General features: G+C 37.9%; 1 protein-coding gene and 1 non-coding gene across 19 annotated transcripts in view; both read left to right on the forward strand.

Moving 5' to 3' along the window:
* Positions 1 to 3760: 3760 nt before the first annotated feature.
* Positions 3761 to 3834, forward strand: TRNAV-CAC. Its single transcript has one exon. It is a non-coding gene; the product is annotated as a tRNA-Val (tRNA).
* Positions 3778 to 24628, forward strand: part of LOC107843456 (PRA1 family protein A1) — a 32304-nt gene continuing 11453 nt past the window's right edge. For 4 of the 18 annotated variants that reach the window (XR_001666389.2, XR_007046301.1, XM_016687762.2 and 1 more), the window contains exons 1-7: positions 3845 to 4124; positions 8214 to 8254; positions 8350 to 8428; positions 9703 to 9789; positions 9868 to 9956; positions 10087 to 10158; positions 10239 to 10386. Coding sequence is in view for 6 of the 18 variants with exons in the window: in XM_016687762.2 (XP_016543248.2) it covers positions 3967 to 4124; positions 8214 to 8254; positions 8350 to 8428; positions 9703 to 9789; positions 9868 to 9956; positions 10087 to 10158; positions 10239 to 10342 (630 nt within the window). In the remaining 12 variants the exon portion in view is untranslated. Of the gene's footprint in view, positions 4125 to 8213; positions 8255 to 8349; positions 8429 to 9702; positions 9790 to 9867; positions 9957 to 10086; positions 10159 to 10238; positions 10605 to 14694; positions 14760 to 15699; positions 15775 to 21320; positions 24614 to 24628 lie in introns of those variants that run through there. The other 14 variants (XR_001666382.2, XR_007046297.1, XR_001666383.2 and 11 more) reach the window with 10 other exon arrangements.

The following is a 24628-nucleotide window of genomic DNA, read 5'->3' on the forward strand; positions in this document are numbered from 1 at the left end:
TCCATATCGATCATAGGACCAGAAAGGAAAGCCTCGCGATGGCCTCGCAACCCGAGGTTAGGTCTCTGCCATTGAAGTCCACACCGTGACCCTTCCTGCCTTCGTCGATGGGATATTATTTTCAAATGGTTTTAAAGGTATTTGGGTCATTTCACGTCCTATAAACCACCCTACCTTCATTTAACCCATTTCTAAGCCTTAAAACATTTGTATTATCTCAAAATGGGTCATTACTCACTCAAAAACTAAGTTTGAAAATCAATAAGGTTAGGGTTCAAACTTAGGGCTTCTCTTCTTGCAATCTCGGGGAATTTCTCTTCAAAAAAGCATGTTGAACACTTTCTTATTTCAATTATATTTAAATTGTGATATTTACTTGATATTCTTATGTTTTAATAGTTGTTTAAAGTTAGGGTTGAGGAATTTTGGTGGTCATATATTTGTATTGGTTTTTCCCCTTGTTTTAATGATTTTTTATGTTTGAATAATGGTTTGTCAACTGAAATTTGACTTACAAAATGGGGAATTTGGTATCTTGATTTCACAATGGATATAGTTTTTACATAATATAAGATATGAACCTCAATTATTGCATAACTTGGTTTTAAATGGAGATTTTCATAGCATTTAACTCGTCCTTTGAAACATTGTATGACATTAATGGAAAATGGTTTACGTTAAATATCTAAATTGGAATTTAGAGTTTAAATGGTTAAATGACAACGGTATGACATTATATGGATGACTTGTAAGTCTTAGTATGACGATATCAATTTGGGAATGCCTTAAGGGAAAAAATTCATAGTTAATGGTATGTGAAAATATTTTAATTGGGCTTTAATGGAAATTGTGTAGCTTTACCGAGAAGGTGTAGTCCTTAAGACCAACATTTAAAATCACGTTTGCCGATATTGGGAGGTCTTGTCCTGAAATATGGATGACTGTTGTGTGCTTGCTTCACGCAGTAGTACACAATTGTTTTAGGGAGGCTATTGTCTATTGGTGACTTTAGTCTAATCCTCGATCCATGCGGCTAACATGGATTGAGGCTCTCCGATGGGGGGAGGGAAAATCGAATCTATATAGCTTGTGGGTGACTAAAGGTCGATGTAAGCTACATAGTTCAAGATTAAATTTTTAATATATCCTTATGTTACTCTCCCTTTACTTCATGATTATTATGGATGATGATACTATTTTATGATTGATTTTGATAAATACATATTTTATCCCCTTCCTTGGGTTGCATGCCAGTACTTGTCGTATTGACCATCCTTGAAAGCTACATCATTTTATGGTGTAGATTTGAAGGCTTTTTTTGTGACCCTATGCAACGTTACATGCATAGTCTGTTATTATATTGGATTGTTGGAGAAGTGGTGAGCCCTCTGTCCTTCGAAAAACCTTGTTACTTTTCGGACATTTGATTATTTCCATTCTTTTGATTTTTCTTTGGCATAGTCGAAATCGTGTCCAGACTTAGTAAATGTTTTAAGAATAGAGGCTTATAGACAATATTTGATTGTGACTTCTAGCTTTGAATTTGAATTTGACTTTTCAATTTTCTTTTGTTATTTATCAAACTCTTTCATTTTATGGGTTGACTTCTGTAGTTTCTTTATATTAATATACTTATGATGTAAGGCTAAGGGGTCATCTTGGGCCTTGGTTGGCTTGTGGTGTCTGTCACAGCCAGGGTCCCAATTCGGATCGTGATGAACATATTCAAAACAATTACTTCTACTTGAAGTTGAACTATACTCTATTGAGATAATTCATTTTCTTGAACAACTTTAGCCTAATTTTGCAATATTAATTGATTTTGGTAAGTTTTTATTGAAAAAATTGGAGAATTTTGTATTATGATATAACTTTTGAGAGACAAACATTATAATTGTCTTTTCCAACCAAAAAAATAGACTCCAAATTTCAGATGATGCATGATCAATCCATTATTTTATAAAATCATTGATAAATATAATAACCTCAGTTCAAGTAAATAAAAATGGTATCACAACCACTTGTTAATTCTAATAATTTTATATGTAATAATTTGACTACTTTAAATAATCTTATTCTATCACTGATAATAAAGATCCACCTTCGATATGTGCTCTACCTTAGTTTATAAATAAATAATATTGTAACTATCCTTTAAAACTTCAAAAAATTAAAAACTCTAAATCGATCGTTAAAATCTGACTTTTTCATATGTGACTTTTTATTTTGTGGGTGTCACTTAGTATATATACAAAAATTTTCATAGTTATCTATATATATACTACAAATTTTCACCTAAACATGTAGGTGCTGTGACACTCTTACCTTTTAAGATAGATTCCTCTTCACATCTATTTCACTAGCTCCAATTCACAAAAGATGTTGCTCCACCTTTTTAAAAAAATTCTTTTAAGATGAAATGAACACTTTTCTTTAGCTATATTAACATATTTAGCTAAATCAAAATCAAAAGCAAAATATTTTAAAGAGCCATCAGAATATGTTGCTTGTTAATATAAGCTAAATTGTAAAATGAGGCCTCCAAAAATGAGGGGCCTAAAACCTTGGCTTTAGAGGTTTTGCCCAAAATTCGCCCTTAATGAGAGGCCCAACAAAAACAAAGAGATATCTTAAGGCTAAGAAGTAGATAAAAAGTTACGCACAAAAAACTCTAAACCGATTGCTAAATCATGACATCCCATGTATTGACTTTTTATATTGTGGATGCCACTTAGCATATATATACAAATTTTCACAGATATCTATAAATATACTATAAATTTTAACCTCAACGTATGAGTGTGTGACACTTCTACCTTATAAAACAGATTCCTCTCGATATCTAGTTCTCTCGCTCTAACATACAAGATGTTGCTTGGATGAACTTGTTTCTTTTGCTTTATTAAAATATTTAGCTAAATCAAAATTATTTTTTTTAAGAGCTATTAAAATAGGTTGCTTGTTAACATGGTTAAATTGTATGTTTTTAAATATGGAGTACTACTTCTTCTATCATCACACAATGTAAAAAAAAAATAAAAAAAAATCAAGTGATCCTTTTCACTTTCAGTGGTGGAATTGGTGGTACAATTAGAAGTCAAACAAATTACTGAAATTATAGATTTTATAGAAAAAATTAATCACTTTATTCATATTTTTTTAAAACTAAGTGCTCTTTTCACAAATTACATGTAACATATTTAAAGCAATTACTTTTTAAACTAAGTGCTCTTTTCACAAATTACATGTAACATATTTAAAGCAATTACTTACATAAGAAGTTGAATTATATTTTATTGAGATAATTCATTTTCTTGAACAATCTTTACCTAGTTTTGCAATATTAATTGATTTTGGTAAGTCTATGATGCAATTTTCGTGAGACAAATATTATTTTAGCTTTTCTAATCCCTCAAAATAAGACTCCATTTTTCAGACGATGCATGATCAATTCACTATTTTATAAAATTCATTAATAAATATAACAACCTCAGTTCAAGCAAATAAAAATGATATCACAACTACTAGTTAATTCTAATAATTTTATATACAACAATTTCACTAATTTAGATAACCTTAGTACTGTCACTATCAATGATCATAAAGATATACCTTCAACATATGCTCTATCTTAGTTCATAAATAAATAGTACAATAATTATCCTTTAAATCCCTACCCCGCGCCCCCTCCCCGCGGAAAAAAACAAGCAAACTTACATGATTAGGAACTAGGACAAAAAACACAATATGAAGGACAGATGTCTGGGTGGTGTAGTCGGTTATCACGCTAGTCTCACACACTAGAGGTCCCCGGTTCGAACCCGGGCTCAGACATTTTTCTTCACTCCACCTTTTCTTCTTTTTTTAATATAACCAAATCATTCGGTCCCTTTTCACTTTCATCATCTTCGTCATCAAAAATTGGAAACCGTTTTGCTACTTGAAGAATTTCCAGGGCTTCGCCTGATGGATTGGGGAACTGTGACTACAGAGGATCTAATTGAAGCTCTACGTGAAGTCGAGTGGTCATCTCCACCACGTCCCTTATCTGAATTCTTCTCTCGCTTCACTTTTCCTCGATCTTACTCCAAATGGAACAGTCGTCTCAAGTGTAATCTCTACTAGTACGTAAACCTTTTCTTCATTTTCACTCTCCTTAGTACTTTTAACAACCTAATCAACTTACTAGAGTTTGAAGAATTTGTATTTAATACTTGTTGAAAAAACACTGCAGCAATTTGTATCGAAATAGTAACAATTTTTGCATACTTATTGAAAAAACTGCAACAATTTGTATGGAAGGAGTAACAATTTGCGAATACTTGTTTAACAATTTTTGCATACTTGTTGAAAAAACTGCGACAATTTGTATGGGAGTAGTAACAATTTTCGAATACTTGGTGAAAAAGAACTGCAACAATTTGTATGGAAGGAGTAACAATTTTCGAGTACTTGTTGAAAAAACTGCAAATTTAATGGATAAAAGGGTGTGTTCGGTGGGAAGGAAAATGTTTTCTTTGAAAATATTTTACTTATTTTCTTGTGTTCAGTGTGTAAGCAGAATATATTGTCTTATTAAATGGAGGAGGATTGCCCAGCCTTGTAAGGAGACCAAGGACCTTTCCTCTTCCGATGTGGACTTAACACTCCCCCGCACGCCCAGGCTAATTGTAGCATGGACAACACGTGGACAACACGCACAGGCTAACTGGAGCGTGGACAATATATATAGGGGCCACCATCGGTGAACAAATATTTGGAATGGGCCTGACTTTAATACCATGTTAAAATTGGTCTTGGGCCTAACTCACACCCCAAAAGCTAGCTCTAGAGGGGAGGATTACCCAAGTCCATATAAGCAAACTACCAGTCCATTCCCCAACCAATGTGGGACTTTTACCCACTCTAACACTCCCTCATGTCCTGGCCCAACTGGCACTGGCGCATGGACCGGGAGCCCAAAACGGGGATGGACCTGGCCATGTCAAGAAATGGACCTTGGGCCTAGCTCAACTTCAAAAGCTAGCTCAAGAGGAGGAGGATTGCCCAAGCCACCACCCATCTCATTAACCACCAATATGAGACTTTCTTCTCTTTCTATCCCACACCGGAAGAGGAAAGGGTCTTTGGTCTCCTTATAAGGCTTGGACAATCCTCTTCTCCATGAGCTAGCTTTTGAGGTTGAGTTATGCCCAAGGTCCATTTCTTTATCATGGTATCAAAGCCAGGCCCACCCAGTTTATTGTTTTCGATGTTGGGCCCCCCGTCTTATATTGTCCACGCTCCAGATGTCCAACTCTGGGCGTGCGGGGGGTGTTGGAGTCCCACATCGGTGGGTTAAAGGGTCGTTGGTCTCCTTATATGGTCTTGGGCAATCCTCCCCTCTTGAGCTAGCTTTTGGGATGTGAGTTAGGTCCAAGACCAATTTTAACATGGTATCAAAGCCAGACCCATTCCAAATATTTGTTCACCGATGGTGGGCCCCCATATATATTGTCCACGCTCCAGTTAGCCTGTGCGTGTTGTCCACGCTACAGTTATCCTGGGCGTGCGGGGGAGTGTTAAGTATCCCACATCGAAAGAGGAAAGGGTCCTTGGTCTCCTTATAAGGCTTGGGTAATCCTCCTCCTCATGAACTAGCTTTTGAGATTGAGTTAGTCACAAGGTCCATTTCTTTAACATGGTATCAGAGCCAGGTCCATTCCCGTTTTGGGCTCCCGGTCCATGCGCCAGTGCCAGTTAGGCCTGGGCGTGAGGGGGTGTGTTAGAGTGGGTAAAAGTCCCACATTGGTTGGGGAATGGACTAGTGGTTTGCTTATATGGACTTGGGTAATTCTCACCTCTTGAGCTAGCTTTTGAGGTTGAGTTAGGCCCAAGGTCCATTTCTTTATCATGGTATCAAAGCCAGACCCACCCAGTTTATTGTTTCCGATGTTGGGCCCCCCGTCTTATATTGTTCACGCTCCAGATGTCCAACCCTGGGCGTGCGGGGGTGTTGGAGTCCCACATCGGTGGGTTAAAGGGTCCTTGGTCTCCTTATATGGTCTTGGACAATCCTCCCCTCTTGAGCTAGCTTTTGGGGTGTGAGTTAGGCCCAAGACCAATTTTAACAAAATGGAACAGTCGTCTTAAGTGTAATGTCTATGAGGATGTGTTACTTTCTCTTCATTTCACTCTCCCAAGTACTTCTAACAGCCTAATCAGCTTGCTAAGAGTTTATGAAGAATTTGTATTTAATACTTGTTCAAAAAAACTGCAGCAATTTGTATGGAAGTAGTAACAATTTTCGAATACTTGTTGAAGAAACTGCAAATTTAATGGATGAAAGGGTCTAGTCGGTATGAAGGAAAATATTTTCCATGAAAAATGTCTCTTTGGAAATATTTTACTTATTTTTTTCAGTGTGTAAGCGGAATATATTGTCTTATTCTAAATGGAACAGTCGTTTTAAGTGTAATGTCTATTAGGATGTTACTTTCTCTTCATTTCACTCTCCCAAGTACTTCAATCAGCTTGCTAGAGTTTACGAAGAAGAATTTGTTCAGATTGATTGAATTTCTTTTTATAGCAATTGAATGCACAAATTAGAAGCAGTGATTTTTCACGCACTTGTTGCAGAAACTGCAAATTTAATGGAAATGTAAAAAATATTTTACTTATTTTCTTGTGTTTGGTGTGTATGAGAAATATAGTCTTACTCTAAATAGAAAAATCGTCTTAAGCGCAATCTCTACTAGTACGTTATGTTCATTTCCCTTCCCCAAGTGCTTTTAACAAACTAATCAGCTTACTAGAGTTTATGAAAAATTTGTCTAGATTGATTTTCTTTTTTTAAGCAAATGAATGCACAAATTAGAAGCAATAAATTTCGTCATACTTGTTGAAGATATGGATGAAACGGTGTGTTCGGTACTAAGAAACTGTTTTCTTAGTGTAATCTCTACTAGTACGTTAATTTCTCTTCATTTCTCTCTCCAATTACTTCTAAAAACCTAATCAGCTTACTAGAGTTTACGAATAATTTGTCCAAATTGATTGAGTTTCTTATTTTATCAATTGAATGCACGAATTGGAAGCAATAACTTTTGCCACACTTGTAGAAAAAGCTGCAAATTTAATGCATTAAAGGTGTGTTCTGTATGAAAGGAAATGTTTTTCTTAGAAAATATTCTACTAATTTCGGCGTGTATGAGTGATATGTTGTCTTATTCTTAATGGAACAGTTGTCTTTAGTGTTATCTCTACTAGTATGTTACCTTCTCTTCATTTCATTCTCCCAAGTATCTTTAACAGCTTAATTGGCTTGCTAGAGTTTACGAATAATTCATCCAGATGATTTTCTTACGTTAGCAATTAAACACATGAATGAAAAGCAACAGTTTTTGTGTACAATGGAATGAAAGGATGTTTTTGGTATTGAGGAAAATGTTTTCTTAGTATAATCTCTATTCTCTACTAGTATGTTACGTTCTCTCCATTTCACTCTCTAAACCTTTAACAACTGGATCAACTTGCTAGAGTTTAGGAAGAATTTTTCCAGATTGAATGCACAAACTAAAAGCAACATTTTTTGCCATACTGGTTGAAAAAACAACAAATTAAATGGATGAAATGGTGTGTACAAAGGAAAATGAAACGGTGTGTACAAAGGAAAATGTTTTCTTAGAAAATTGGAAGCAACCTTCTGCAGAAATGCTGGGTGAGGCTGTGTACAATAAACCCTTGTGGCATAGCGAGAGTTTTAATGCACCAGACTGCCATTTTTAGAAATATTTTATAGGAAAATATGTGGGTTTCTAACTTAGTGTTCGGTATGTATGCAAAAAATACCATCTTAATAGCATTTTTATATAATCTAGTCTAGACAAATTATATGAGAGATGGGGCTTGGATGGTGGGGGTGGGGACTATTGGGGGTGCGTTGAAGATGAGGTGGTTGGAGGGGTTGGGGACTATTGGGGTGGGTTGGAGGGTGAGGAGGACACAATTAATGTGGAAAGTCACTTGTAGACTTGTTTTTCCGACTTCTAAGTTCTAATGAGTTAGTCATTTTTCTAATTGTTAAGCAACTTATTTTTGCAGAGGAAATATTTTTCAAAAATTTTGTCCAATCAAACGTGAGAAACCCAAATTCTATATCCTTTTGTTAAGAAGCTTTAGCGAGTTAGGTTTTCTTGATTGCATCTAAAATGTTTTTCCCCCTTTTTTTGCAGTTACAGGACGAATTACTTTATTATGATTGTGGTTATTCTTGGTAAGGAAAGATTATTGAGTTATGTATATTACTTTAGCAATACAGGGTTTATTTAGAACTCAAACAAGTACATTCATTTGCATTTCATATTGCAGCATTGGGGTTTCTAAGGAGGCCACTTGCAAGTGTTGCTGCGCTTTTGACAACGCTTAGTATTGCTTTTCTAAATGACAGGTACTCTATTCTATTTGGTGAGGTTTTTATTTGTCATCAGAGTTATAGTTTGCATATGATTGCCTATATTTTGCATTCTTGCCTTTGGCTTTTTTACTGAAAGGTTGAAGATGGGGAAAATAGGGAAGTGGTCAAATGGGTAAAGGGAGTGGTTTGTTTCATCTTTCCAAGAACATCGAAAGCTTAAAGAGCCAACATGGATTACGTTGGCGAGTAGGTGCTTCATTAGCAAAGAGAGGCAAGTATGTTTTGTATGGGTATCGACAAGGGTATTTCTGTGACCAACTTAAATCGGTTGGCTAAGCTAAGGAAAGTCAACAGGCGAGGGGCAAATTTGGACCTTTTCCACATAAAGTAAAACCTTGGTTAGGTCGTGCAACAAATGAAACATTTTTCGAAAATTTTGTTAACACATGGGATATGGATCATCTTGAGTGTGAGATAACACCTTTGACATCTCTCTCCCTCTTGGTCATCGCTTCTTTTTGTTATGCTTTTGTTAGTCTAAACCTGATGCATCTCCAAACTTAGAAGCTCTGTTCTTTGGACACAATTTTCAAATTCTCCCATTTATCAAAGGATTAAAAATCAACTATTTTAGCTGTGAGTTATTTACTTGGAAACTTATTTGGCTTTAAAACTGCAGTAGGTTGAACGGGATAGTCTTTTGCTTTGGTTTATGAGAAAATAATATCCTCCTGATGCAGGGTTGCAGTAGTGACTACCATGTATTTTTTCATTCGTTACCCATAGGCCATACTTGTACTCTTCCCTTTGTATGGAGAGATATGACGCAAGTCATTTGGACTCTTTAATATTTTTCCTGGTCATAAATATTTTTCAACGCTTCATATTAGGCTGGACAAAAAGGAAAAACAATGGTAGTTTTTCTGGCGATGTGTCAACAGCTAGAAGAATAACCGATTTCAATTGTCTTTCTGTTGGTTAAGATATCATTTTGTTCAGAGATGCATGTGAAACACAATTTGTCACCCAACATAAATTATACATGTATCTCTTAACTGTTTTCTTTGGTGTAACATGGTTATGCAATATGCATATGACACATAGGCCATGATACACTTTTTCAGTTCATTACAAATGCGTAGCGACATTTTTCCTGTAAATACTTCACAGCGCATTCTCAATGCTGAATATCTGAATATATTATCTTTAATAATCAAAAACACGATTTGCCTTCAAAGAATCAAGTTTTAATAATGACATTCATTTATTCCTGCATCTTCTAATGTTGCTTAGCGTTGTTCCTGCAGTTTTGCTGGTACTTTTAGTGAAAAGGTGACAAGAACTGTCAGACAGTTTTCACCTCGTTTAGCTGCAAAAATGAGGCCTGCGCTCACGTGAGTACACATGCTTATTTGAGTTCATAAAGCACACGAGGCTTGTGTCACTGCTGACATATGTTTGATAATGTTCAGGCCTGTTATTCGAGGGCGTCCATCCACTAAAAGAGCAATTTTCATTTGTGGAAGGCCTCGTTGGGTGTTTGTCTTTGTATTTTCTATAGGTACTGGAAGTGTTTGTTCTCTTCTTCTCTTATAGTTTTTCTATCATCCTTTTTCTTCTTTTTCTTTCCTGTTGAATTTTTGGGGAGTTATAATATAAAATTCTGTTTGGTAACTGTTGCAACTATGCAGTGAGTTTCTTCCTCTGGTTTGTTTCCTGTGGCTTCTTAACCGTTCTTTGGGCTTTTGGAATAGGCCTTCTTGGTGAGTTCTCTCTTCTTATTGTAATTTTGTTCAAATTCTATGTTATGATTGACTAAAACTTTGTCCTCTTTCTCTTTCAGCCACTCTTGTTCATGCAAGCTTCAGGAGTCCTAATTTGAAGGCTCGCCTCAATACATTCCGTGAAGAATTTCGATCTGTCTGGCGTAACTATAGCGAGCTGTAGCTTCAGTGGAGTTGCGGTTGCTCTACCATGATGTGCCATTAGATGTACTAATTCGTTCATTATATTTTTCTTTGGCTTATCTGTAAATCAACATGGTCTAATCAGTCTTGAAATAGTAACAAATATGTGTGGTTCGGCATTTTACATGCTTGCTGGATGTAGTCTATTTTCCTTTCTTTAAAAAAGAAGAAAATACTTGGTCGATCCTGTACTTTTGAAATCTCTCTCCAATTTGATATGAAAATAGTGAAACGTTTACCTACTTGATTAAGAAAAAAATAATGAATGTTGACTTGATAGGCAAATGGATTGATCTAGTTAGTGAAAGCTCAATTATAAGCTAAGATGAAGGGAAGCCTTAGAGTAACTGGTAACGCTGCAGCCCATGTGACCAGGAAGTCTCAGGTTCAAGCCGTGGAAACAACCTCTGGCAGAAATGCAAGGTAAGGCTGTGTACAATAGACACTTGTGGTCCGACCCTTCTCCGGACCCCGCTATGGATGGGGCTGCCTTTTTTTTTTTTCCAGATATAAGCTAAGATCATATGAACTACAAGGCATTGGTTTAGACTCTTCTAGTGAAGATTTAAGTAGCTGGTGCATATTCTATAGTAGAGGTAGTATTCTTTTCTATTCATTCGTGCAATTTCTTACACTTGTTTGCATATTATTGAAGAAGAGATGGTGTGCCTATTTCTCGTTTTATGAAACGTTGAGGTTTATATAAACTCAATTTGAGCATTATAAACACTTTTAGTTTATATAAAGCCAAGAGAAGACTTTGATCTAGGGTCAGGAAGAACTGTTATTTGACGGAAGTTTTATCAGTTGTACTACATGATACCTTCTGGGTTTTTAAGAACTATATGGTGAAAAAATTACTCATTAAGCTTGTAACTGTCATAAAATGAAACCCATCTATAATCTTGGATGAAAAGCTCGGAGGGTGAAAGGGAAAGATGTTCAATTGTCATATTGAATTATCTGAACCAGAGGCGAGCGCCTCGTCGCCAATGGCGAATGGCGAGGGGAGGCGAGCCTATGTCGCCTCTTCAGTCCATGGCGTGGCGAAAATCAAAAGGCGACGCCTTTGCGAGAAAGGCGACGTGGCGAGGCGAGGCGGCGAGAAAGGCGACGCCTTTAATTGTTTTTTAAAAAATTAGGGTTTTAGGTATATAAGCTAATTTTAGGGTTTATTTACACATTTTAACACTACCAACTTACAAATTGGTGACTGCGGCTGCTATGATTCATCTCACAAGTTTGATTCCAACAACTGGCGATGAACTCCGGCGACTTCCGAAACTCCGGTAAGCAGTGATTTCTATTTTTTTTTCTTCTTTCTTCTTCTTCTTCTTAATCCAGTGACTGGATATGCCTTTTGGTGCTGTTATTTTTTTTCTTCCTCTTTTTATCTTTTTTTTCTTCTATTTTTCGGCAGCCGGCATCATCTGTAACAGTGAACTTGTGACATGCTCACATGCACTGTTACAGTGTTACTATTATAACCAGTGGTAATATTAATATACTTATTATGTAATTTTTTTTAATATACTTAACCAGTGGTAATATTAATATACTTCTTCTTTTTCTTATAACTTATTATGTAATTTTTTTTAATAACTTATGTAGATTGTAGAATTAACATAGCATAATGGTAATATTAATATACTAATTAAATTATTAGATCATTAACAACTTTCAATTCAATGACGTCCCAATCTACTAGTAGCAAACAAAAGGACATAGGATGGAATTATGGTACACAAGGACCGACAAAAGATGCGGTGATTTGTAATTTTTGTCGACGTACCATGAATGGCGGCATTACTCAATTCAAACAACACTTGATAGGATATTGAATTGTTGAGTCATTTAAGTTCTAGACTTTTAGTATCTATATACTATATATTTTTAATTCTTGACTTGAAATATTTCCTAATATATTAGTGTTATTAAAATTTTGATCATTTATATATTATTTTAATTTTTTATATTAATTGTCGCTATACATTCAAAAGGCGCTCGCCTCGCCGCGTGGTGAGGCGGGGCCTTGTCGCCTCTTGTCGCCTTTCGCCGTTCAAAACACTGATCTGAACATATAAACATACTAAAGTTTATGATCTAGTTCGAGATTGCTGAACGACTAACCATATCTTGAGTGTGGAGACTGATATCGCAGCTGAATCCTCATGGCATCTTATCACCTATTTACCAGTATAAATCTGATTGTTTTCCCTATTGATTTTATGCCTGTGCCATGCCCTGTGACTTTGAGTGTGCACATACCTCTTTTACCTGGTGTACCACTCGTATTAAGGAGATGCAACTAATTTGTTTAGCTGCATCTCAAACTTTGCTCAGTCTAAAATAGTATGCCCTTCAGCATTTTTTTGATGAGACCTTTTTAGATGGTTCGACGCCTTACAACTCTAAAATTGCGTATATTACATTGTAGTTATTGACAGTAAATCATCAAACTAATGGCTCCACATTATTGACGGTTAGAATATGTGTAGGAATAGGAATATTATATAGAATCTTACTTGAAAAAGGATTGTAACGTGAGTGTCCTAGTTGGAAAAGGAGTCTAATGTAGTGTTTATGAATAGGGTTTCAATGTAATAATTTAATAATATTCGTCTCTTTTATTTATCACATGACATCAGAGCGTTTGTGATAAAATTATCGCTATGCATCATTCCAGCATCACTTTGCCTTTTTCGGTGGCCCGAAGTAGCTGCCCAAATAAATATCTTTTCCGTCGGTGTTTTTCAAAACAAACCAACACCACTATCAGGTTCAGAATTTTCCGGCGAGCAAACCCCAGTCAGATTCGTTGGAAATAAGTGTATCACGCGTCCTCACGCATAGCCATAAGAAATTCTCTGGCGAGCGCGTCAGATCCACGCGCGGCACGTGCGACATCTCCCGGCCACTTTTTCGGCATTTTTTTCAGTAGCCTCGTCTTTTCGAAGGCTTCCCATATAATTATTTTTTGATTCTGAGCAACTGTCGGCTATCAAATCTAATTTTTCGATGACATCAATATTTTTTTTAGATTTCGAACGCAAATTTTCAAAATATTTTTGCTACAAAATTCTGATTTCACAATGTCTTTTGGGTGTGATATTTTTGGCTTTAAAAATAGGGAAATTGAAAGTTCAAACCCTATGATCACTTCCGAACCCTTAATGAGGAGATCAGAAAATCAAACGTCCCAGTCCATCAAGAATCGACATGGAGGAAGTGGTTTTGGAAGATATCGACCTAGGTATAGTTATTGTAAAAGGCTTGGACATACTCGTGACATATGCTATTCTCAACCTAAATATAGTTATTGTAATAGGCTTGGACATACTCATGGAATATGTTATTCTTTGTAGGATCGATCACCTAAAAATGCTCATGTTGCGTAGTCTAACACCACAGGTAATCAAAGGGTGTATTTGTCTGAAAAAGAATATAATGAGTATCTTCAGTATCGAGCAAGTAAAAAAATATCTCTACCAGTAGCCTCAACTGCACAATCTCCTACCTTTGGATCATGGTGAAACACCCCGGGTTTTGGTCCTTGAAAAATACCTAGACCTTTGAGTTTACTGTCCTTATTACGACCCACCCTACGAGTTGTAGGGTGACTTGACGGGTCGTAGGACCCAAATCGTATGGTGTCTAGTGACTTTTGCCTGAGTTACTGCCTTGGTGATGATTTGAGGTCACAAGTCGTCAAGACTCATTACGAGTCGTAAGGTTCCAAGTCGTAGGGAAACCAGTGTTGGATCCTAAGTTCCTGATGTGACTACAACTGGCATGCTACGAGCCGTAATGTCTGAGTATGAGTTGTATGGTATGACTCGTATCCAGACTAGTGTGGTTGCCCAAGGGTACTGTCCAGACTACGACTGAACAAAATGAGTCGTAAGGTCACTCGTAGCGACTGGGCGGTGTTTTTCAGTCTTTTTACTAGGGATATTTTGGACATTTTCCTCTTTCTCTAAATATAACCCACGACCTATAAACCCTATTGAGACTTTATTTTCATCCATAACTCATCAAAGCAAACACTTTCCTCTCTAAAAAATTCTCTCAAGCAACAATACTTAGAGTTCCCTAGAAATAGGTCAACTAGAGCTTCCAAGGGCAAATTCTCTTTATAATCTTGGGTATTTCAGGCATGTGACTCTAACCTCAAACATGTTTTCATTAAAGCATGATATTTAAATGATTATTGATGTGAAATTGAATGTGAGTTTTGACATAGGTTGAGGGTTTCGACATGGTTGGTTTTAAATTATTTTCTCATGGATTGTTATGCATTGTTTATGCTTTAATAATGGTTTTGAACTTGTAGGTGCGTTGGTATGGTGAATATACTAGGGGATTGTGATTTCCCCCAACTTGTGACTTTTGAAGTGGTAATGACCTCAACCCAATATTGTGAAATTAGTTTTGAATGTGAAAAGTATGCATATTAAACTATATTTGAAATCAGTTGCATAAGAGGCCTATTGAAACATAAATGGGTTTGAGTCCCAAATTGATTAAACGGGTTTGAGTCCCAAATTGATTAAACGGGTTTAAGTCCCAAATGACTAACTATTTTGAAGTCCTTTCGGCCGATCGGTTAGAGTCCCAGATGGCTAAGTAATTGCCTCGACATGATAATAAACTTGCAAGTGATGTTGATACGACGAGACCAACCAAATGCCTTAATGCATAAGTGGTTTACTTAATTGGGAATGTGTGTTAAATGTTTTAATTGGGCTTAAAAGAGGGTTGTGTAGGTGGGCCGTGAAAGTGGCGGTCTCGAGGGACCAACATTGGAAACCGCGTTTGTTGGCGCGGGGTCTAAACTGCCTGAGGATCAAGTCTCCTTGCTTATCACCAGGGAGGTTCGAGTCCCCCTTATTAAATGATTATTATATGATTGGGAGGTTTGAGTCCCCATATCACATTGCATGATCGGGTGCTTAATTCACCTTAGTATATGACTGGGAGATTCGAGTCCCTTATGCATATATATAAGATTATTCTCCGGTTCGTGCGGCTACACGCACTGGAGCCCGACCAGGGGGTGAGAGCTTGGCCCCACATAGCCCGTGGGTACTATGTTATGATGGTTAAGCTACACAATCCAGATTAAGGTTTTAAAGTTCGTGCTAAGCCTTGTTCCTTACACTTGCATGTGGTATATATATATATATATATGAAACTGTATATGGTTGTGCACACTGGATTTGGGTGGACTGGTTTTGAATTATTGATAATGGCATTATTTTTTCCCTTATCCTTGATTTACATACTAGCGCTCAATCCGCTAACCGTCTATGTACTCTGTATTCCCACATGATACAGGATTTGGGCATACTTTTACTTCTCCCGCACAGTGATCAGTTGATTGTGGGATAGTTCATGAGTTAGACTGAAGTGGTGAGCTTCCATACTTCATAAGGCTTCATTTCATGTTATAGCTCCCTTAAGTCATAGACCTTGTTTTGATTTGTTTTTGGCTTTCGTCGGGGGCATGTCCTGACGCTTTATTGATTTCGATTTTATTTAGAAGGCTTCGTGGATTACTGTGGGCATGGGTGATGTTGATTGGTTGTTTTGGTTGGTTACCGGTTATAGACATGACTTAAATTCTTTGAACTTATCTTATGCTATTTTGGTATATTTTCGGAATTCATCCAATGATTGTAGGCATTGTGTTCTGTTTGGTTAAGCGCAGGGGGTGGTCTCCGGTTTTAGTTGGATTTGAGATACCCGTTACAACCAAGCTCTGGTTCGGGTCGTGACACATGGGTTGTGGTTCATATTTTTAGTGATAAATTACTTGTATCAAATATTGTTTATTCAGTCTCTTCTAATTGTCACTTTAGCCAATGGTAACCAAACCAAATCAAAAGGAGTTGGACAAACTACTTTTGTATCCTCCCGTCACTTTAAATTTTGTTCTTTATGTCTTTGGTTGTCCTTTTATCTTACATTGGTCAGTCGTTTGACTCGTGCCCTAAATTGTGGCATACTCTTTCTTGTCGACTCTTTTGTCATGTATGATCGTAGTACGAGACAAACAATTGGTGTAGGATATGAATCACAAAGCCTTTATTACCTTACCTCTCCTAACTCCTTCATAACATGTCCAACTACAGATTCTCCGGACATAAAACACAAACGTGCAGGACATCCTAGTTTGTTCAAACTACTAAAGATGATGCCTAGTTTGTCTAATCTATCCACATTAGATTGTGAGTCGTGCTAACTTGGGAAACATACTAGGACTACCTTTCAACGTAGAATTGAGAATTGTGCAGTCTCTATCTTTTTCTTAGTCCACTCTGATATTTGGGGTCCTACTAGTATCAATTCTGCCTCAGGGTTTTGTTATTTTGTTAACTTTATTGAGGATTATTCAAGATGTACCTGGTTTGGAAAGTTCAACACAATTATTCAGAAGTTTGGCATGATTCGTAGTAAAGCAGACACTTTGTGTTTTATCAACATTCTGCTCCAAATCTATGTATTTATTTGGTGGTTTATATTGATGATATCGTTATTATTTACAATGATCAAGATGATATCATTAGTTTGAAGCAACACATCTTTCAACATTTTCAGACTAAAGATCACGTCGGACTGAAGTTTTTTTTAGGTATTGAAGTTGCTCAGTCCAAATCAGATGTTGTTATTTCGCAACGCAAATATGCCTTAGACATTCTCGAGGAGACATGAATGATGGGATGTAAACATATTGACACTCCTATGGATTCGAATACTAAACTTCCCCAGGACAGGGGGAGCCACTCAACGATCGTGGAAGATATAGGCGTCTAGTTGGTAAGTTGAATTATATCACAGTGACCAAACCTGACATTTTTTTATCCTGTGAGTGTTGTAAGTCAGTTTATGGATTCTCCCTGTGATAGTCATGAGGATGCAATTGTTCGCATTGTGCGATGTATTAAGTCAGCTTCAGGTAAGGACTACTCTTCGAGGATCGAGGTCATGAGTAGATCGTTGGATATAAAGACGTCGATTGGGTAGGATCATCTTGTGATAAACATTCTATATCCGGATATTGTGTTTTAATAGGAGGTAATTTGGTGTCCTAAAAGAGTAAGAAACAAAGTGTGGTTGTTCGATATAGTGCAGAAGCAAAATATTGAGCAATGACACTAGCCACTTGTGAGCTAGTATGGATTAAACAGTTATTGGGAGAGTTAAAATTTAGAGAAATCAGTGGAATGGAACTTATGTGTGGCAACCAAGTGGCTCTTCATTTCACATCAAATCCGGTATTTCACGAGAGGACTAAGTATATTGAGATTGATTGTCACTTTGTGAGAGAGAAGATACTTTTCAGAGATATTATTACAAAATTTGTGGAATCGAGTGATCAGCTTGCAGATATTTTCACCAAGTCCTTAACTGGTCCTCGTATTGATTACATTTGTACTAAGCTCGGTACATATGACTTGTATGCACTAGCTTGAGTGGGAGTGTTAGAATATGAGTAGGAATAGGAATATAATATAAAATCCTACTTGGAAAAAGATTGTGATGTAAGTGTCCTAGTTGGAAAAAGAGTCTAATGTAGTGTCTATAAAGCTTAATGTAATAATTTGGACACAACAATTCAATGATATTCTTCTTTTTTATTTGTCACAGATATTTTCAACTTATTTTTTTATTTTCTTGAAAAGTGGCTGCTACTTAGACTTATGTGCTTGTATCTAGGCTATTTGTATTGGAGTTAGCAATGCAACGTATTAGTTTTGCTTTGTATAATTCATACCTTTGTGGTTATTGATTTCTGCAATTAGTATATGCTTTGGGATTGAGATGGTGGAAGCCAAGATGAGGAAAGCGAGGTTGAGATAGTTCGGTCATGTGATTAGGGACACGGATGCCCAGTGCGGAGGTGTGAGAGGTTTTGGTAGGGATGGATTCAGGCGAGATATAGGTAGACCGAAGAAATATTGAGGGAGGTAATTAGACATGACATGGAGCAAGTTCAGCTTATCGAGGAGGACATGATCCTGGATAGGAAGGTGCGGAGGAGGCGGATTGGAGTAGAAGGATAGTAGGGCCGAGTGCGTCAGTGCTAGTAGGTAGGAGGACTTTGTTATCCGTATTAGTAGCTATAGTACTAGTATTATTTCAGAATGTTGTATCGTTTGTTGTATTAATTGGTGAGTTTTGTTTATGGTATTATTTGGTGTGGTAATTTCCGTTGTATCTCGTCTTTTAACTATTCCTTTTCTAGATTGTTTTATCTTGAGCCGGGGGTCTATCGGAAACAACCTCTCCATCTCACCTCTGAGGTAGTGGTATGGACTGTGTACACTTACCCTCCCCATACTCAACCTGATGAGAGAATATACTAGTAATAATTTTGTTGTCGTATATATGCTTTGTGATTGATTTCGATACGCATAGCATCTGTCTTTTGCACAGTAGCTTTCTCAGATTGCTTAGTGCATAATGGGGACTTTCTCCAGTGTATATTACTTGCAAACTTGTTATACTGAGATGCCTTCCCAGATCCAAGTTATAAACAGTGAAAAAGGGAAGCCCGGTGCACTAAAACTATTGCTATGCGCGGTGTCCAGGGAAGGGCCCCACCACAAGGGTGTATTGTACGCAGTCTTACCTTGCATTTCTGCTAGAGTCTGTTTCCAAGACTTGAACCCATGACCTCCTAGTCACATGACAACAACTTTACCTGTTACTCCAAGGCTCTCCTTCCAAGTTATAAACAGTGCATCTTGAATATTCTTGGTTTCTTTCCCAGTGGCTGATGCAATGATTTACATGTACTTGAGATTCCAAAAAAAAAAAAAGGAATTTACTTGTACTTTCTTACGAAAATCAGAAAACATTTTTGTGTCATGGAAGTTATATATCATAGATGGCCATTTGTATTACTAGCTTTTCACTCATCCATTGTAATCATAACTCCAGTTACTCCACCACCAAGTATTGTGGTGGAATGAATAGGTATGATATCATTCTACTTAGCGTCTTAGGTCCGAATCTAGGAATGGAAAAAAAAGTCAATGGGCCTTATGTCCCCGAGTTTGTCCGGTTGATAGGGTAAAAACCCAAAAGAAAGAAGACTCCCATTACCCATTCCATAATGCTTGTGACCCTACTCTTTTTTATATTGCCCTGGTTTAATAGCTTGAATGGATAAGCATAGTCCATAAAGAACAACTTTGTTTTTCCTTCAAATGATACTCTCTTACGAATTATATATGAATCATTGTACATGCGGGACATTTCTAGTGAAACTTTCCCACTTCTAATCATATTCATGAATTCAAAAAGTTTACACAACATTACCAACGATAATCTGAATGAAATCCAACAAATTATTATTATCTTCTGCAAGAGAGGATGTCAATTTCTTCTCATTAAAGTCATTGTCGCACTTTGAAACAGCAACCCTAGCACTTTCTCCTTGTTGACCTATAGGTCTTCCAGATTGGAAAGCTTCTCTCATGTTGTCAAAGTCCAATTTGAGCAAAGCATATGCTCCAGCACAATTGCCCAAAGCAGCTTTCATTTCTGGATCTTTTTCATGTTCCGACAGTAATGTACACTTATAAGTTACTGCATTGACAAATTTTGATCCCAAATCAAATGTTAATGTATCAAGACCTGAGCACTTTTTGCGGTTTTAGAACGAGGATCTGATCCAACAATCTTTAAGCGAAAGTTTGTGTCAATTATTTGTTGTTTGTGACAAAACTGTCTCATTAAGGGGGATTGGTATTGGCTTGTGGCTAGTTTTGTAATACATAAGAAAATGAAAAAAATCAGTGATAATGAAGGGAATAATAGTTTGCCCATTTTCTTTTGATGTGACAATGGAGCTATATAAAGTAAGCCTTTGAACATATCTTTTATAATTGAAATTTTTTGAACTTGTTTGGAAATGCATTTATGGCGAGGAGATCCAGTAAGATATGATCAAGATGAATAAAGTATTGCCGATCATAAACTTACTAATTAAGCAAACATAGTTACTATATTTATGCTCAGGATTAATAGAAAAGTTAGTTTAATTGCCCAAAAAATATATAGCTTAGTTTAATTGCCAAAAATAAACTAAAATAGCTATACTTGTAAGATATTCTACCAAATATAGCTATAGTTTAGGTTTGGTATACTACATGAACGTGCCCTTTAACTTGCCCAGAAACTTTAGGTGTGTTCAAGTAAACAATTAAACATGTATAAAGTTGAACAAGTGGATTCACGCGTCATACATGACATAATACAAATCAATTCAAGTGTATCTCATGCAAATTGCCATGTACGACATGTGTATCTGCTTATTGAACTTTATATAAGTTTAAGTGCCTACTTTGTGCATTCAAAAGTTGCAGGGCATGGATGCCAACTTAAATCAAGTTAACGGGCGCGTTTATGTATTATGTCTTTAGGTTTATAGCAAATCTCTTAAAAAATGGCCTAATTCCTTCTTCACTCTTACTCTCACATGGACACTTCCGTTGGCCATTCCTCGCTTTCATCTACTGCATCTTCTTCTTCTTCTCTCCCCCTGCATCCGCTCTAAAACTAGTTACTTTGGGATCGAAAAGTGGATACTCAAATTGGATCCACGAGCCATGAGAAGCTTAACTGAACTCCATTTTCTCCTTCATCCCGGAGCAATTTCCATAGCGAAAACCATACCGTCATTAATTGGAGATGTCATATTCAATCTTTGAATTAACAAACTTGATATGTTTTTTTTTGATAATTTTTCATTTAAAAATGATCTTATCGGATATATTGTCATTTTGAAAATTTGACATACATTTCAATAGTAATTCTTTATCTGGTTTATTCTCCTACCAATAAGAAATTGGAATACTCAAGTTTTTTAGTTAAAGTGCTACCCTCTTATGTTCTTTATCCATGCATATGCATTCAATTAGTTTATTTGGTGCTTTTGATTGACATAGGGTGCTTGCTGGAGCAGTTCAACGAGATGCGCGTTCGATTCCCGCTATGCCTCATCCTAGTAGGTGTTTGTGCCATTGGGCCAACTAAACTTGCTTTGATCTTCTACGATCAGTAGGAACTGTTATTTATGTACTACTTGATGTCTTCTGTGGCTCTGAGAATTACATGGTGAAAAAATTAATTACTAAGCTTGTGACTAGCACAGTAGGAACTGTTATTTATGTACTACTTGATGCCTTTTGTGGCTCTGAGAATTACATGGTGAAAAAGTTACTAAGCTTGTGACTAGCATAATATGAAACTCATATATGATCTTGGATGATAGAAGGACCAAAGGAAAAATGTTCAATAGTCGTAGTGAATTATCTAAACATATGAACAAAATAAGGTTTTCTCATGATCAAGTTCGAGATGAGCGACCATATCTTGAGTGTGGAAACTGATGTCACAGCTGTATCCTCATGGAATCTTATATAAGGCCCACTCTCTCACTTTCGATCTCTCCCTCCCCAGTCCCCAGGTCTCCCTCTCCCCGGCACTCTCTCTCGAGTCCCATTCTCACAGTGTCACTGAGGCAGCACCGATCGGAATCGGATAAAATAGTCGGTTCAACTACAATCGACGACCAGCGTACGGCAAAAGCAAGGAGATGCCCCGGCGACATTCTAGTGAAATTTCGGCATCATTCCGGTGAAATTCCGGCGACTTTCCGACGGCTTCTTTGCCGGCGAACCTAGTCAGGCAACAAATCTCGACACCAAAACTATAGTAACCAGCTATAGCAGGAGTACTCCCGGTGATTTCTAACCCTTTATTTTATTTTTACTTTATTTTATATCTTTGTGCTTTATTTTATCGCGCAATTTTTCGGTATTTTTGCTGCCTGTATTTTTTGTGGGATTTGTGTCGGTTAATTGGGTTCGAGTTGCTATTGTTCTTAAAATTGGGTTAAACTGTGTGCTTTGAGCTATCGTTATTGTTTTGCTGTTTTAACCTCTTCTGTTGCATTTGTTGAGTAGTGGCTTGGGTAGTAAATGGTGGACTAGGGTCATGTCCTGGGGGGCTGCGGGTGCGGTCGGGGCCAGGTGGTGGGTCAAAGTTGAGACGCGGAGGACGGGGTTTTAGGGGAGGAGAGTCGAGAGATGATAAGTTTAGGGTAGGGTCGTGGAACATAGGGACCCTTCAGGGTAAGTCGATAGAGCTAGTTAAGATTCTTAGGAAGAGAAGGATCAGTATTGCGTGTGTCCAGGAGACTAAATAGGTAGGTTCTAAGGCTAGGGATGTGGATGGGTACAAGTTGTGGTATTCAGGTAGTGAGAGGCATAGGAATGGAGTAGGTATCTTAGTGGATGAAAAGCTTAGGGGGCAGGTAGTGGAGGTTAATAGGGTTAACGATAGGGTGATGACTATTAAGTTGGTCATTGGGGGTTTTACGGTGCACGTCTGTAGAGCTTACGCGCCACAGGTGGGCCTGGGCGAGGAGGAGAAGAGTTTTTGGGAGGTCTTGGATGAGGTGATTCAAGGCGTGCCTAGTTCGGAAAAACTCCTCTTAGGAGGGGACTTCAATGGGCATATTGGGCATTTGCCGATAGGATACGATGATGTGCATGGTGGCTTTGGTTTTGGGGATAGGAATGATGAGGGTACTTCTCTGTTTGATTTTGCTAGGGCCTTTGGATTGGTGGTAGTGAATTCCAGCTTTCCGAAGAAAGAAGAACATCTGGTTACTTTCCGTAATAGGATAGCCAAGACCCAGATTGGCTTTTTGCTGCTTAGAAAGGGGGATAGAGCTTTGTGTAAGGACTGTAAGGTTTTTCCGAATGAGAATCTTGCGACCCAATATAGACTTCTGGTGATGGATTTGGTTATTAAGATGGGCAAGAAGAGGAGGGGTGGGGAGGGTCGACCTAGAGTTAAGTAGGGTGGCCTGACTCCGGTCAGTGCTTTAGAGATAGAGGCAAAGTTGGAAGGGATGGGGGCATGGGAGTGTCGGGGGGACGTGGATAGTATGTGGGATAGGGCGGCGGGTTGCATTAAAGAGACTTCTAGAGAGGTTTTGGGTGTCTCTAAGGGATGGTCTGGCCGGCATCGGCGGGATTGGTGGTGGAATGAAGAAGTTAAGAAGAAGGTGGAGACGAAGAAGACGGCTTACATTAAGTTGGTTGAGAGTAAGGAAGAAGAGGAGAAGCGAGTGTGCAGGGAGGAGTACAAACTTGCTAAGAAAGAGGCTAAGTTAGCAGTTACTACTGCTAAGACAACAACATTTGAGAGACTTTATTTGGGTTTAAAGGAGAGAGGCAGGGAAAAGAGGTTGTACAGGCTTGCCAAAACTAGGGAGCATAAGGGTTGGGATCTAGACCAAAGTGAAGTGCATTAAAGGAGAGGATGGAAAAGTTTTGGTGGAGGACGTTCTAATTTAGAAAAGATGGCAGTTGTATTTCCATAAGTTCCTGAACGATGAGGGGGACAGAGGTATTGTGTTAGGGGAGTTGGAGCACACTAAGCAGCCTTGCGATTTCGGCTACTGTCGGCGTTTTAAGGTCAAGGAAATATGTGAGGCTATTTGCAAGATGCGAAGGGGCAGGGCGATGGGTCCCGATGAGATTTCGGTGGACTTTTGGAAGTATGCTAGCGGAGTGGGATTGAGGTGGCTAACCCATTTGTTTAACAATATTTTCAAGACTGCTAAGATGCCCGAGGCGTGGAGATGGAGTACGGTGATTCCTTTATACAAGAACAAGGGAGACATTCAAAGTTGCAACAACTACCGTGGTATTAAGCTGTTGAGTCACACGATGAAGATTTGGGAGAGGGTGGTGGAGCGGAGGTTGAGGAAGATAGTGCCTATTTCGGAGAATCAATTTGGATTTATGCCTGGTCGATTGACGATTGAGGCAATTCACCTTGTGCGCAGGCTGGTAGAACGATATAGAGAGAGAAAGAGGGATCTGTACTTGGTGTTTATCGCTTGGAAAAGGCATATGACAAGGTTCCTAGGGAGGTTCTGTGGAGATGCTTGGAGGCGAGAGGAATACCAGTGGCGTACATCCGTTCGATTAAGGACATGTATGAGGGGGCGAAGACTCAGGTAAGGACGGTGGGAGGGGATTCCGGGCACTTTTCGGTTTTGACAGGGCTGCACCAGGGATCGACTCTTAGCCCGTTCCTATTCGCCTTGGTGATGGATGTGTTAACGCGAAATATACAAGGGGAGGTTCCTTGGTGTATGCTCTTTGCGGATGATGTAGTTTTGATTGATGAGTCGCGCCGAGGTGTTAATGATAAGTTGGAGGTTTGGAGACCGCCG

The sequence above is a fragment of the Capsicum annuum genome, chromosome 10, assembly GCF_002878395.1.
Source record: "Capsicum annuum cultivar UCD-10X-F1 chromosome 10, UCD10Xv1.1, whole genome shotgun sequence".
NCBI classification, from domain to species: Eukaryota; Viridiplantae; Streptophyta; class Magnoliopsida; order Solanales; family Solanaceae; genus Capsicum; species Capsicum annuum.